Below are 14,765 nucleotides of genomic sequence, written 5' to 3'. Positions count from 1 at the left end.
ACAGTACGGTCTACTCTTATTAAAGGGAACACCAAATTGTTATGCCAGCCCTGATTACCGCTCAGTTCTAGTCTATGAAGGTCTGGAAGATATTTTTTTTTATCAATACAATTTCCGTTGAATTGAATCAAGTGTTTTTCTTTCCTCTGAAACTAATGAATTAGTGATGCTCTTTTCTAATGAATATCAGCGAGGCTCTCGGTTTAATAGTGGACCTGTGTTTTGCAGCAATCTTTTATTTATTGTACAGAAAGTTTTGCTTTCCAGTTTTACTTCAAAAAGCGGAAGGGCTATACCGACTTTATGGCATGTGGTTATTGTAAGGCCAAACTCGCGTTGCTGGTATCAGCAGGAAAGAGCAGGTGCTGTCCGCTTCGCTTTATTGTCAGGTTTGGCATGATTTGCCACCTCTCGAAAATTCGACGATCTGCAGGGTCATGGCAAGTTTGCGCAACTTTACGGTTCTGCAAGCGACCAAAGTGAAACTGAACCAACCTCCATTGCCACAAATCTTTACAATTTGAATGTAAGAAAACCAACGCAGACCACATAGCCACTTTATGAAAGGGCCATCGCGGCAGTGATGCACAAGGCTCATCGCTGTGCAATTCGTGGGCCCACAGTCTGCACTGAATGCATTTCATTTGTGCTCGCAGAGTAACACGTAAGTGGGAATGGACTTTGCTTTTGTGTAAGTTGACAGACACTTTTGAAACTTTTTGGGGGGTCAAGAATGAAAGAACCGCCAGGCATTCGATTGCAGAGCAGCATGCAAGAGACAGGCAGACTTAGGGTGGATAAGAAGTGAGGATGAGTGGTTACAACCAGAAGTAGTTTCCAAAGTCTAAACACGACGCAACTGCCTGGCTGACTTGTTACTGACGTATGACGATCAACCGTTTAAACAACAAATTGTATCAGAAATGCAGCCGGGCACATTCGCGTTCAACCTGCAGTTCAACTGTGCTAATAGTGGCATGGCATATATCCACAAAGCCTGACTTGCTACAGTGCTGCGTCCATTTCTATCATATCTTGAATAAAAATGTCCAACAAGCACTTGGACACACGTGAGGCTTACTGTGATCTCACGTCAAAGCAACGTAGGCTTAAGGTTAGTGTTGCAATGTAAAAGACCACTCCGATGTGCGAGTGACTTGTGACATTCGCGCGCAATGGAAAGTTAACTTTTTGCACATTCAACATGGCCTTGGAGAAATGAGGTGGCAAATTCCCGCTTTAACAATCTTGGGAAACTGTTGGAGATGTGCAGAGATTTTGTACAAGCTTCAGATAGGCATTTCTGATATTTTGAACTATTTTGCAATTCCCTTCGCGTTCAATATATTCAGGATCAACTGTACACATTGTGTTCTTTCAGTCATGTAAAACTGCACTTCCATCTTTGTCAAGAAGATCGGAAGCAATGACAGGACTGTCACACCTCATCAAACTATACTGCGCTCAAAGTGAAGTTGTAACAGGCGCACAATGTAAATGTTGCATACACTGGTCATTTTTAAGTTTAGAATGCTGGTCTTACATTAATATAAGGAGAGGTTACAACAGTTTTGGTTGCGGTGTGAACTCAAGCCTACAATGCTGTTGGTCAAAAGAACACACCTTACAAGTTGTATAACACTACAATAGTTTTCAGTTGACAACCTTAATGATTTAGCGTAACAGTTCATTCAGAAGACAGCATAGATCTATGCTTGTGAGAAAGAAGTCACGATTCAATGTGAACCTGTGAAATAAATTCTAATACCTGAAAATTCCAATTCAAACCCCTTATAAACCAGTTCTTAGGTGAGATTGTTCGTAATATTAAGCTAATCCAGGCTGCCTGCTTGAAGAGAGTGTCAAAGATGTCCATGAAATTTTGTGCTAACACAATGAAGCACTTACCATCCAATATAGCACTGACACAGATTTTCATGTGAAGTTGCTTGCTTTATCAAGAGTTCCACTTGTTCAGGAACATCCAAGGTCTCGTCAGGTGCAAAATCTCTCCCTGAAATGGAAAGGAGGTTACTGGTTAGTTCCTACAAAAGCATAAGTTGGATGAGCACACATGCTGCCTGCTGTGTGTGCACTCGTGAGCAAAAGACTACGAATCCCGAAAAATCCTTTTTTTTTTTTCGCAGCAAAGACATGCAGGTTGAAACCAATTTTGTCTACGTGCACGTCTTTGACCAACAGTATGCATTGAGACATTAAAGTTGCACTTCTGTACTACAAGAAATTTATACTTTTTGCTCGTGCCATGGTCCACAGACTTTTGCACTAGGCTGTACATATTTTCCCCAGCATCTTGTTTTATGTCACCACAGGGACTGCCACATGATCTGTACTCAACTTTGTATGCTGCACAAAGAATACTTTTGAGTTGGACAATTTTTCAAAATATGTCACCTCATGGTTTGAACACTGCTGAATACCTATTGAACTCTTGGGGCCCAAAGTAAAGGTACATTAGCTCCACAGATTCACATTTTGACCGCTTGCACTTTTTTCATTATCTTGACGTGTCACGAGAGATGTCCATATTAATGTGACATTATAGGCAGACCTCACACACTTTGTAGGTATCCATGTGATAAAAAATGTGAACCGGTCCCGGAGACACTGCTGTTTAAAATGAATCATCTCAAAGCACTAGCAGTCGCAAGGGAATAATATGAGAAACTGGCACGTGATGCACGCACCAGAAGTTTCATAGAGTGCCTTTGGAAAAAGAGAAGCTTGCATCCCTCTGTGCCCCCACCACCTTTTCCTGACTCACAGGAAAAGAAAAGGCATTCAATGCGCAAAAAGGACATTCCTCTTGCAAAGGTAAAAAGGTATAAAAGAGCATTACCAGGAAGGGGACACTCCCTCTCTGGCACCCCTAACTTGGAACCTGAACGATGAACTCAGGGATACTAGCTGCAACCCGTAAGTGACCTTGTTGCCTGACTATCACGTGCAACGAGGCAAGCCTATTTATTAACTATTTCCAAGTAGACTTTCCGTTTACATGTGTTGCTTATTGCTTGCAGCAATAAACATTGTTAGAGTTGATGCCGCAGGTTGCCTTATTCGCCTGAACCCAATGTAGCTGCAATTACACGTGCTGCGGCTTGGGGAGTACTACGGAACGACTCTGTGTTGTTAGATCCGGAACTTGCATTTAGCCCTAGCCTTATGCAGAGCGTTCCCCCAGAAGACATGTTATTAATCGTCACTCACTTACTCTGTGGACCGTCGCAAAGTGTTCAGCTTTGAACATTCGTGCGCTGTCAGTTTAGTCCATCACCCATGCTTCAGCACTTTATTCAAAAGAGTGCACCCATTCACTTATTCTTGAAACGGGAATGACAGAGTTGGCACGAGCTGGAGAGTGAGTTGTGGTGGATGTGCTATACACAGACAGATACGCTCATGCACAATGAGAAACTTACTATGTCAGGAGGTGGCACCACACCCTTGACCAATGTGTAATCAGTGATACTCTTGCTGAGGTGCTTTCTTTAAAGGTTAGAGATACAACGCTGGCAGATGAGTGAACTACTTAATTCTCGAGGAAAGCAGTGCATCGCGAAGGGTCGGGAAAACAGGCAGCAGTCCCTGAATTTGGTCACAGAGATTCATTCCATTTCTTAATATTTCTGTCACTATTTTTGCAGCCAGCTACTGCACACGTCTTCCCTCTGCCGTTCTATGTTTTACAGCATGAATGGAGAGAAATGCATTAGCGATCCCCCAGTTGCATTTCTGACAGCTGATTGCACAGAAGCAGGGCCCGTATTCTGAAACGTTTGCCTTCCACGAAACTATCGCCTTGGCCACGCCTCCGCCAATGGCGCGCTGATTAGCTGCTTTAAAGAAACCGGAAAATAAACAGCACCATCTAGTAGTTCCGGCCTACGTCCCTTTAATGTCATGGTGTCGGTAAGTGCTCTCGACATATATTGAATAAATGCACACGTCTTTTGGTGTTCGGTTGGTGGTGGAGTGTAGCAGGGATAAGAGAGTGGCATTTTATGCACTTTGTTTTGCGGCAGTAATTGTTGGTTCATTTAAACTAAAACATCTCACACTTCCTTTTTCAATTTACCTAAAGCGGCTGCACCCAACTGTAGTCGGTGCATAGAACCCGTACTGTGGCCACTACACTCGAAAACAATACACCCGAGCCGATCTGCACTTGCATGGTGCGCTCTCTCATGCGATATGAAGCATTTGAGAGCACGTGCTGGTAGTGCATCCTGACATCACAAATAAGCAGTCACTTGATTTACTGAACGTGACTATTGCAGCAGTGAAACTATTGCAGGAGGCGAACCTTTCAGAATACGGCCCCAGGATAGAAAGCAGTAATGGTTTTGCATTGGTGCGCTTTTGGATGAGGCAACATGAAGTGTGCCACCGAAAGTGCTATCTCATTTCCTCTGGAGCATATTACTCCACAAAAAGGGTCTGTATGAGTACAGTAAACTCTCTTTAAGACAAATTTAAAGAAACCATAAACGTTTGTTCGTCTTATCAGACGTTTGTCTAATCAGAACAACAATTGGCAACATTACCAGATACATCCAAATATCTTACTTCAAAATGGTAAATGAAGTTGACTTAAAACAGGGGAAAAAAAATGATATAAAAAGCATTTCTTTAGCTGAACTTAATAGAAAACTGTTTTGAAGTGGTAATCCTGCTTGATTGCATCGTCTGTGATGGATGTTTGGTGTTCCTGTGCAAATTGGCGAGCAGCCACAAACCATGTCAACTCGCCTAATGAGCTTAAAAATCCTTCTGTCCTTCGTGCTGCTGGAAAAGGTTCACTAGAGAGTTAAAGCAGGCATCTGCCGCCTCGCAGGTCATCGGTGCAGGCTTCGTGTTAGCAAAAGTACGAAGGAGCGAGCTGAGTTCACCGCAAAGCAATGCAACCTAGAGGAAATTCTAGGTGACGTTAAGCGAAGTGGGGAAGGCGAAACAAGGTGAAGCATCGTGGAGGAGGAAGGTAGGCAGAGAAGTGCTGGGTTGACTTCCTTTAGCTGTTGCTACAGGTTTCATTTGCGAAATGGACATACCGAGTTTGTCTCATGATAACAGAGTCCTCGCACGCCGTACACTGTGTGTGCGAGTGAAAGTGTGCGACAGTGAGCCGACGGTGGCAGCTCACCATCATGGAGGAAAGGGGAAAGGGGAGTGCACCGTCTTTCGTTGCGCGCATGACACCAGGGAGGGGAGAGAGGGGGTGTGCTGTACTACAGCGGCGCGCAGTCGTGTGGGCTTTATGTTGAATGCGATCTGCTTTGGCGGCTCAGTCTAGGTGGGTCGATGGCTTGTAGCTTTGCTTGCGCTGTATTCTCGCCACTCAGTTTATGTTGAAGCGATAGACAGCGCGAAGGTCACTTCTCTCGCTGCTGCTGCCGCGATTCCTCACGCCAGCGTTTTGACAGCGAGCATCCATGGTCATTGAGTGTGATGTGTTCATGTCTGCTTGTGCACACTGACACCATGCTTGTTAACTTAGTTAGTAAGCAAATGTTTACAAGTTTATACGACCAATAAAACTACTATCCAACTTTATATAGCTATCTATCTGCTATTGCAATCAATGCTTTGCCTTTAGGGCGAAGTGAAATGCGACTCTCTTTTTTGTTTCCTCTTCTCATTTTCGTATATGTCCACGGGCAATGTGCCCTGCAGGCCTCCAGTGGGGTGCCACGACGTGCTGCCCTTAGGCACGGCACATCGAGGCACCCTAGCCTCTAGGATCGGTAGCAGTGGTTGTCACTCGAAACGTTCATTTTAACCAAAGAGAATGTCTGAGGTGGTTCGTCCTAAGCGGATTGTTTTGCTTCAAGTCTATGGAAAACCAAATAAGCGTTCGCATGTTATTCGGTATATGCGAGAATTCAGCTTAACCGAGTTCGTCTTAATGAGAGTTCACTGTATCTATAATTGTTGCAAAGTGCAGAGATGTAAACAAGACATTTCAAAAACTTCCAGTATTACAACTTCTTCAGTCAAAAAAAGAAAAGCTTTGCAGCCTATTCTTGCAAGCATAATAGATTTTGTCCACATTTGTGCTGTGGTTGCCTAATAAGAACACTCCTGCATTCCTCAGATACCCCGGTTAAGATGAAGCTTCCTGCTGATGTTTATAGCCATCATGTCTTCATTGCCTTGTGTCACTTGCCTGCCTGCCTGCTCAAATTGACTTTAAATGTATTTTGCATAAAACAGACAGGATATTTTTGTGCCAATTAATGTTACCTAGTATTAGCTGCAGCAGAAATGCTTTGGTTAATGAAACCAAAAATAAGGCAAGGAAAAAACTCCGTGCATACCTGTGAGCTTATCTCGCACCCTGTTGATGATGGCCAAAGCCTTCTTGTTCAGGGCCTCTGGCTGGCCAGCTTCACCATCTGGGAAAACAAATGAACAGTGAAGGTAAAGGTTGCATTATTTGACGCAAAAAAGTATGATTCGAAGGTGTCTGAATATGTGAATATCCGAACCCAAATTGAGTGTAATGTTCTTTATTTGATTACATTCAATAAAGAAAATTGATATTTTTCAATATTTGTTGAAGCTGAATATAGTAGCATTATCATTTACCTCTTGTACTGCGCACCAACTGCGCACCAACATGCACAGTTCTTCACTGCAGTACAGTAGCAGAGGCGTACATTTCAATTGTCCTGCACGGTTCCGCGTACAAATATGAAATGCTGAGAAAGCATGTGCAGCAGCAAATTGCTTCATCAATATCTTGCAGTCATCAGTTTATAGAAGAGGGTTATAGCGCCGAAAAAACACAACACACAGCAAGCGATATGAGACAGGCGCAACTTCCAACTGTTTATTCACCGCATATGCGAATGAATATAAGGACAAATAAAGATGGGTAGCACGAACCACAGATGCGCACGAGGTTTTTACAAAAAGCAGATAAAGATAGGTGAGGTACACACGTATCTCACGCCCGTGTATCTAAAAAAGCAGTTTCATTCTTATAAATGGAGATAGATGGGGCGCTAACACAATCACTACAGTTTCTTTCAATGTAGTAGGCCTCCAACAGTTCACGGGCTGTCTGGTCCTTACTTTTGTTTAAAACCTTTGCTTCTTTCAGCCTTGCCACACACTTAATCTTCCTTTCTTCTCCGCAGGCTTTACAATGATGTGGCAGATGAGAACCAGTGCCATTTTTTAAATCCCAATTATGTTCCGCTAATCGGTCGTTACCACAACGGCCGGTTTGTCCGATGTACTTCTTTCCACATGTGAGAAGTATCTGATATACGACTCCCACAGCACATTTAACAAGCAGAGCTGCATGTCTCTTGTTACAGTCATATGCCGAATTTTACGCGCGGAACTGTGGCGTCAGGTACGTCTTCTGTACGATTGGCTGCAATGGATATGTTTTTCCCAGAACTCTGCGAACACTGCAAGTGTGAAACTTCAGTCCTTCAGGCGGCTCGTCGCCCAAACTAGTGAATTCATGTGGAAAAAGACATTGCCGGTATTATCAAAATGCGTTAAAAGAAGAAACCAAGACAGCAGCATGGCGCTCAGGGTTCTGGGGGGTACTAGTATTTCGGATGATGTACAGTGGAACCCCGTTTATACGTTTTTCACCGGACCGCGAAAAAAAAAATGTAACAGCCGGGAAAACGCAACAGTGAGGAAAGGTCCGAAAATTAATGAAAACAGTGCAGCTTTGCCTTGAAACAATTTGTTTCGACATCAAGTGAGCTTAGGTCTTAAAAAAAATCGAGAATGGTCGATTGCCGTTTTTTCCGCTCGGTGGAACACAACGCGTTTCTCGATGGCCTGGAAAGCTGCATTGCTCTCAGCGTCGCTTTGAGGTGCGACGTACCTACGAAGGAGGTCCAGAGCCGTGACGGCTTCTCCAAAGCTCGGGTCCGCCAACTCCCCGGAATCATGCGGCTCGTGCTCCTCGTCGTCACCACAGTCTGAGGCTTCACTCGTGACCGAGTCTGCAACGATCTCGGCGATACTCCGACACTCAGATGTCATGACAGCAGCATCCACGGCGACGTAGTCGTCATACGTGACTCCCGTGACACCCAGCGCATTCAAAGCTTCACTCAGCTCTTGATCATGAGAGGCTGCTTCCGTCTCTTCAGCTTCCGTGGCAAGTTTCCTCTCCGCCGTCCATGCGAAAGCCACACCGCGCGAAGCAGCGCTGTGCAGTTGACGCGCTCACTGCAGTCCACGCTGAAGCGACGTAGTGCATAGCGTCCAGTATCGAAAAGACCGTAGGCTGCTGACCGCGATCAATACGCGCCAGACAGCGCTTTACGATGGACGTCCTGTACGACTGCTTCAAGTTCTTTATGACGCCGGCATACAACGGCTGCAAGTGGCTTGTAGTGTTTGGAGGAAAAAAAACAAGCTTAACGTTCCGAAGAAACGACGGGTCTTTCGGGTGGGCAGCACAATTGTCCAGAAAAAGGACAACACTCCTGCACTGGGAGCCCATCTTGTTGTCGAAGTAACGAAAAAATTCTCCGAACAAAGAACCCGTCATCCATGCACGACTGTTGCTGGCAGCAGGCGAATGGCAGCAGGTGAATGTTCTTCAAGCACCGTGGGTTTCGGTATTTTCCGATTACCCATGGCTACAGCTTGTCCGAGCCATCCATGTTGCAGCAAAGGAGCACCGTCAATCGCTCTTTGCTGCATTTGCCTCCGTGGCATGCTTCGCCCTTCAGGCTTAACAACTTGGATGGCTGCACCCGAAAGAAAAGACCCGTTTCGTCGGCATTGTATATGTCACGAACCTCATACCCCTCAATTATGGCAGATAGTGTGGCCTTCCAATCGTCGACTGTTTCCACGTTTACGCTTGCTGCTTCCCCGGATACCGTCTTATACGCGATGCCGTGCCTTTTCCGGAAACGGTCGATCCAGCCATTTGACGCGGCAAAGTCACTGATGCCCAGTCGGTCGGCTATTTCCATCGCCTTCTCGTGCAAAATGTTGCCGTCGAAGTTAACACCGGCAGCGCGAGCTTGTTTAAACCAAGTAAGAAGCGACTCGTCGAGGTTTCCATACTTGGCGCCACGAGCCTGCTTAGCTTTCGGGCAAAAGAGCGCGGCATTCCCTTGTATCTCGGCACGCTTCGAGACGATGCTGTTAAGCGTCGAGAGTGGCAGACCAAGATCCTTGGCGATGTCGACTCTTTTCCGCGCTGGCTGCCTGTTGACTGCGTTGAGGACATCCAGCTTTTCCTCGAGGGTAAGCGCCTTGCGCTTGCGCGACGCCATCAAAGGACGACAAATCGCTCGCGGTGTCAGCGTGGCCCGACGAGGCGTAGGCAGCGTAGGTGTTGACGGGAGGACACGGACGACTCGGATGGGTTGAACCGCACAAACAAGAAAGACTGGATTAGCGAGGCCTGACGAAGCATAGGCAGCGTAGCTGTTGACGGATGGACACGGACGACTCGGATGGGTTGAACCGCATAAACAAGAAAGACTGGATTGCTGCGGGCCCGCGGGTTTTACTCGCTTCGGCTGACGAGGCAGTGGCCATCTAGTGGCAATCTCTCCAACTCGCGTGCGGCTTTTTATGGCCTCTGAGATTACCCACGCGCGTGCAAGGGGGGTGATATCGGAGGCCATGGTCTTGTAGCCAATTCCGTAGCCAAGCCTGGCCAAGACTCGTCAAAATGGCGGTTGGCACGCATTGCCCGGCCGGGTTCGGGGTGCCAGGTTGCGACGTAACATGCGGGAACGTTTTCACAGCTACAACGTAACAGCGGGGTACCCAATACATTGGATCCTATGGGAGCTATGCCGGGACCGGACGAAAGCGACGTAACAGCCGGGAAAACGCAGCAGTGAGGAACGTAACAGCGGGGTTCTACTGTAGTTGCCGTCCTTAGGAAGGGCCCTAAGTACAGCATCGAGCCTAGGATTCCAGGGCATGAGCTACTTTCCTTGAATCGAAGGATTGCCGGTAAACCTGACCTAGAGGACCAGGAAAGGTGCTTGCTAGATGGCGTGGACAGCCTCAACAGGACCGCGCCCATCAACGAAGCTAGACATGAGTCGACCACCAAAAGAGTTGTCAAGTTCTTCGCCGACCAGAAGCTGCGACTCACTCAAGCGGACAAGCAAGGCGGATTTGTCATCATTCCATCTGGTATGTTCAACGAGAAGGCTCATGAAGCTGTGCACAGGAATTTCCGGAAGAATGTGGTTAATCTGGGAAAGCTGAAATCTAATGTGGTTTCTCTGTGTGAAAGTATTGGCTTGGACAGAATTGCTAAAGGTATTCGGCTTTGTAAAGGAAATAGCTTACACGTGTTTTTCACGGCGAAAACACATAAGGAACGAATTCCGTTCAGATGTATCGTGAGTGAAAGAGGGGCTTGGCAGAGCCATGTTAGTGGCTTCCTGCTAAGCCAACTTCATGCGTTAGAAGTCAAAGACCCATTTTCTTGCAGGAGCTCTCTTGATGTTGTTAAATTTTTGAATGACAATAAGTGTTCAGGTTATATGTTTTCCATTAACGTTGTTGATCTGTTCTGTTCTATCCCACAGACTGTGTTGTTAGCCGCTGTACAGTCGTGCATTGAAAAGAATGGGGCGATTTCCTTCCAGAACTCTGCCGGTGTTCTGTTGCAAATTTCTTGGCATTGTTAGAGTACTACTTGTCTTGCGCAGTGGTATTATTTGAAGACCAGCTGTTTGTTCAGAAAAAAAGAATTTGCATTGGTTCCTGCGTCGCTCCAGTGCTATGTAGCATTTTTCTCGCGCAGATGGACAGGTCACTGGCGGATACTTTCGACGAAGCCAAAGTGCTGAAAACTCTTAGATATGTTGACGATTTTTTAATTATTTTAAAGAAACAGGTTTTCTCATCTTACCCACAAATAGTGGAAGAAGTTTTATCTGGTTTTGTACTACTTGGACAAGGTTTGGACTTCACTCATGAGCTTGCCCAAGGCAACAGATTGCAGTTTTTAGACATTGACATCACCCTTAATGACCAAAGCTTTTGCTGGATGTATCGCCCTCGTGCACAAAAGGAACTAATGCCCTATGATTCCTCCCATTCAAAGACAGTAAGGCGTGCCATTGCTCAGATGTGCCTGGAAGCGTCGCTGAAGAAATCTTGTTGCCATAAGGCAGAGGAAAGCTTTCACACCCAGATTCGGAAGTTGGAAAAAGCAGGCTTTCCAACCTCGATCTTAACAGGAGTAGCTGAAGCCTTGCTGAAAAATTGGAAAAAAAAAAGTACAAAGAAGGGTGACCAAGATGTCGTCCCCAAAAGCAAAATTAGACCTGTTGTCATCCTGTACACCCATAAGGTAGCGCATAATTTGAAGCATGTAGCGACAAAATATAAGGTTCCTGTGGTTTTTTCCGCCCCAAAGAAACTGGCTGGCTTGAGCGTTAAAACTGATCCCAACAAGGTAAACAAAACTGACTGTAAAAAGAGACATGCAGCTCTGCTTGATAAATGTGCTGTGGGAGTCGTATATCAGATACTTCTCACATGTGGAAAGAAGTACATCGGACAAACAGGCCGTTGTATTAACGACCGATTAGCGGAACATAATCGGGATTTAAAAAAATGGCACTGGTTCTCATCTGCCGCATCATTGTAAAGACTGCGGAGAAGAAAGGAAGATTAAGTGTGTGGCAAGGCTGAAAGAAGCAAAGGTTTTAAACAAAAGTAAGGACCAGACAGCCCGTGAACTGTTGGAGGCCTACTACATTGAAAGAAACTGTAGTGATTGTGTTAGCGCCCCATCTATCTCCATTTATAAGAATGAAACTGCTTTTTTAGATACACGGGCGTGAGATACGTGTGTACCTCACCTATCTTTATCTGCTTTTTGTAAAAACCTCGTGCGCATGTGTGGTTCTTGCTACCCATCTTTATTTGTCCTTATATTCATTTGCATATGCAGTGAATAAACAGTTGGAAGTTGCGCCTGTCCCGTCTCGCTTGCTGTGTGTTGTGTTTTTTCGGCGCTATAACCCTCTTCTGAAAACATGCACCAACTAGCCCCCCAACAAGTATTACTCATCTGTTTATGCTTCACTTTTAAACTGTCTGTAAATTTATCTAAGAAACTAGGCCTTGCTTCTTAGGTAGACCCCCACCACTGTAGCAACACTTAGCTAAGCAATGCATTTATGGCAGCATGCCTAGTTCCATCAGTGAATCACACCAGCAGACACTTTAAGTTTGCACATGTGTTTGCACATTTCAGCACACAAAGAACCAAACTCTCCACATGCATTTAGTCACTGTTATTTCCTTCATTTAATTTCTGTCATTGTCATACCATGCCACAAAAAATAGCCTTTTGCTGGTTTCTTATTCACAAGCTGTTGACTTGCACAGACAGCAGTAGCATTCCATATATTGAATAACAAAAGCAAGCTTTGCTTCCTGTATAGCTGCCGTATTACCTTTTTCTGCCACTCTTGTCAAAATTGACAAATATTTGGGGATTCGAGTCAATATTTCATGTCAGTTTTTTTGTTAATATTGATCTTAAATTTTCTTAAATTTGACTAGAAAAGTTCACTGCTTGAACATTCCTGGTAATACAAAAATACCAAAATTAGCAAAGTTAATATAGTGACAATGACAAAATAGTGACAAATTGTCAATGGAAGCAAAGCAGCTGATTGTGGAACAAGTTTTGGCTATCACCACTTTTATGCAAAGAAACATGCTTAGAAACCCAACTGTTTAGCACCAGTGCCAGATCTGGCTAGCGTACAGGTTAAGGGGGCCTTTTTGAACTAGAGAAAATGTTCCCAATCTGTCGAAGAGGCTCCTGTGAACATCTAAGCTAAATACAGTAGGACTTTGTTCATATGTTCTCGGAAAAAATGCGAGAGAAACCATACCAACCAGTAAAACGAACACTCCAATACAGTGCAGTCCACTTATAATGATACCACATATAACGATATATAGGTTATAACGATGGGTCAACATGAAAGTGTCATTTTATGCATTAGGTCTATGGGGAAAAAAACATTTATAACGATGGGTTATTCACCGCATATAGAATATAACGATCAAAATTTTGGGGTCTGGACGGCGTTTTCCATGCCAAATAATCGTAACATTTGCATTGCTTAGTTCCCTGAAACGAACGATGTCGAGACGAAGCGATGTTTACCTCCGTAAGTTCGTATCTGCCGCCATTACCGCACAGCACATCCCACCCCGACCGCGCACCGGAGAGTACCTGAGTAGGCGCAGCGCGCCACAAGATGGCGCTAGCTGCTTCATGCGTGTCGGCCACAAGCCGCGTTTACATGAATGCGACAAGGTCACATCGCATCGCATTTCTAGTGCATCACATTCATGTAAACAGCAGTAATGCGCTAGGAAGGCGCATCGCATTAATGCGCCAGGCGAGGGTAGATTAACGGGCGCGAGTCGACTCTTTCGGAGCATGTAAACACAGGATCGTCGCATTAGGAATGATGGGAAGGAATTAGCCATCAACATGGCGGCGGTCCCGGCTGCCCGCTTCGAATTGAATTTGGCGTTGCTTTTGTAAAACGCACGTCGTTCTCAGCAAATGATTGTGTAAACGGCTTTCGCTTAGTCTCAGGCCACTTCGACGACAGAGTATTATGGATACCCTTGTGGTGTTTTCGAGATCGCTCTTCATTTCGAACGAGTCGAAGCCTAACGAAAGAAACGTTCGAGATGTCAGCGCTACCTATCGCTAGAGTCGAAAAATAGCCACAACGACGGCATATGGCCTCTGAGATCCGAAGATCTCGCTGGCCGACTAAAGCTGCAAAACATGTGCGTGGCTTTGTGTCCGCTACACTATAGTGTATAGCGTACACTAAACTAAAACTGTCTATTTCTCGGCACTCAACCACCAACGTGCACTTGGCCTACTACCAGAAATCAGTTACACCGGAAGTAGGTTGCACTTGCCTTATACGACACCATGTGGTGCTACGTTCTCGCGAGAGTTAAGGTGCTACATGTAAACGGTGTTGCATCGCCTTTCCCAAATGCGCTTGGAAATGCGATGCGCCACTGTCGCATTCATGTAAACGGGGCTACAGTCGCTCCGAAAGAGAGAGAAAGAAAAAAAAAGCGACAAGCAAAGCGGCACAGTGGCGCCCGTCCTGCGTATCTTTCTCTATGTCTCGCGTCTCTCTCTCGCGCGATAGCAGGCTGACGGCACCGAGGCAGCGTGCAACTAACGGTTTAATTCCCAGTTCGTAGATGGCGCCAACAAAGCGCAAAGCTGTGTCGCATGACACGAAGATGGATATTTTGCAGGACTCTCACGGCTTCAAGGTGAGCGCCCTTGTGAAGCAGTATGAGCTCACCCAGTTAACGATATCAACCATCTTGAAAACCGGGAGCACCGCGATTGTGAAGGCAGGAGCTATCAGCGGCCATGCCGATCAGCGGAAAAGGGTTAGAGACCCTTTGTACGCCGGTGTTGAGGAGGCACTTTACCATTGGTTCATCACCAATTGCTTCAAAAAGGCGGGCTTTGTGCGCAAGGACGAACTTCCCCAACCCACTGAGACCAACACGGTGGAAGCTGCTGACATAACCGGGCTCTGGGAGCTCGTTCCTACTGGTGACACAGGTGGTGCGTTGAAGGAGGAGTTTTTGACTGCAGACAGTGCTGCCTCGTTCTGTGATGAGGTCACCGACGAGGCAATCGCCGAAGATCTGCTGTCTCGTCAGACGGCAAAGTTGTGCAACGGTGGCGACGGCAG

At 45.8% G+C, this 14,765-nt stretch overlaps 1 protein-coding gene across 3 annotated transcripts in view; it reads right to left on the bottom strand.

Annotated features, from left to right (window-relative positions):
* The window catches only part of mTor (serine/threonine-protein kinase Tor), a 504,957-nt gene that overhangs the window by 1,241 nt on the left and 488,951 nt on the right, over positions 1 to 14,765 (bottom strand). For all 3 annotated transcript variants that reach the window (XM_065435416.1, XM_065435418.1, XM_065435417.2), the window contains 2 exons: positions 6,339 to 6,416; positions 1,909 to 2,014 (listed from right to left, as the gene is read on the bottom strand). In XM_065435416.1, coding sequence (XP_065291488.1) covers positions 1,909 to 2,014; positions 6,339 to 6,416 — 184 coding nt within the window. The remainder of the gene's footprint in view (positions 1 to 1,908; positions 2,015 to 6,338; positions 6,417 to 14,765) is intronic.

The sequence above is a fragment of the Dermacentor albipictus genome, chromosome 2, assembly GCF_038994185.2.
Source record: "Dermacentor albipictus isolate Rhodes 1998 colony chromosome 2, USDA_Dalb.pri_finalv2, whole genome shotgun sequence".
Taxonomy (NCBI): domain Eukaryota; kingdom Metazoa; phylum Arthropoda; class Arachnida; order Ixodida; family Ixodidae; genus Dermacentor; species Dermacentor albipictus.
The sequence above is the reverse complement of the archived record's forward strand: the minus strand, read 5'-3'. Positions and strand labels throughout refer to the sequence as shown.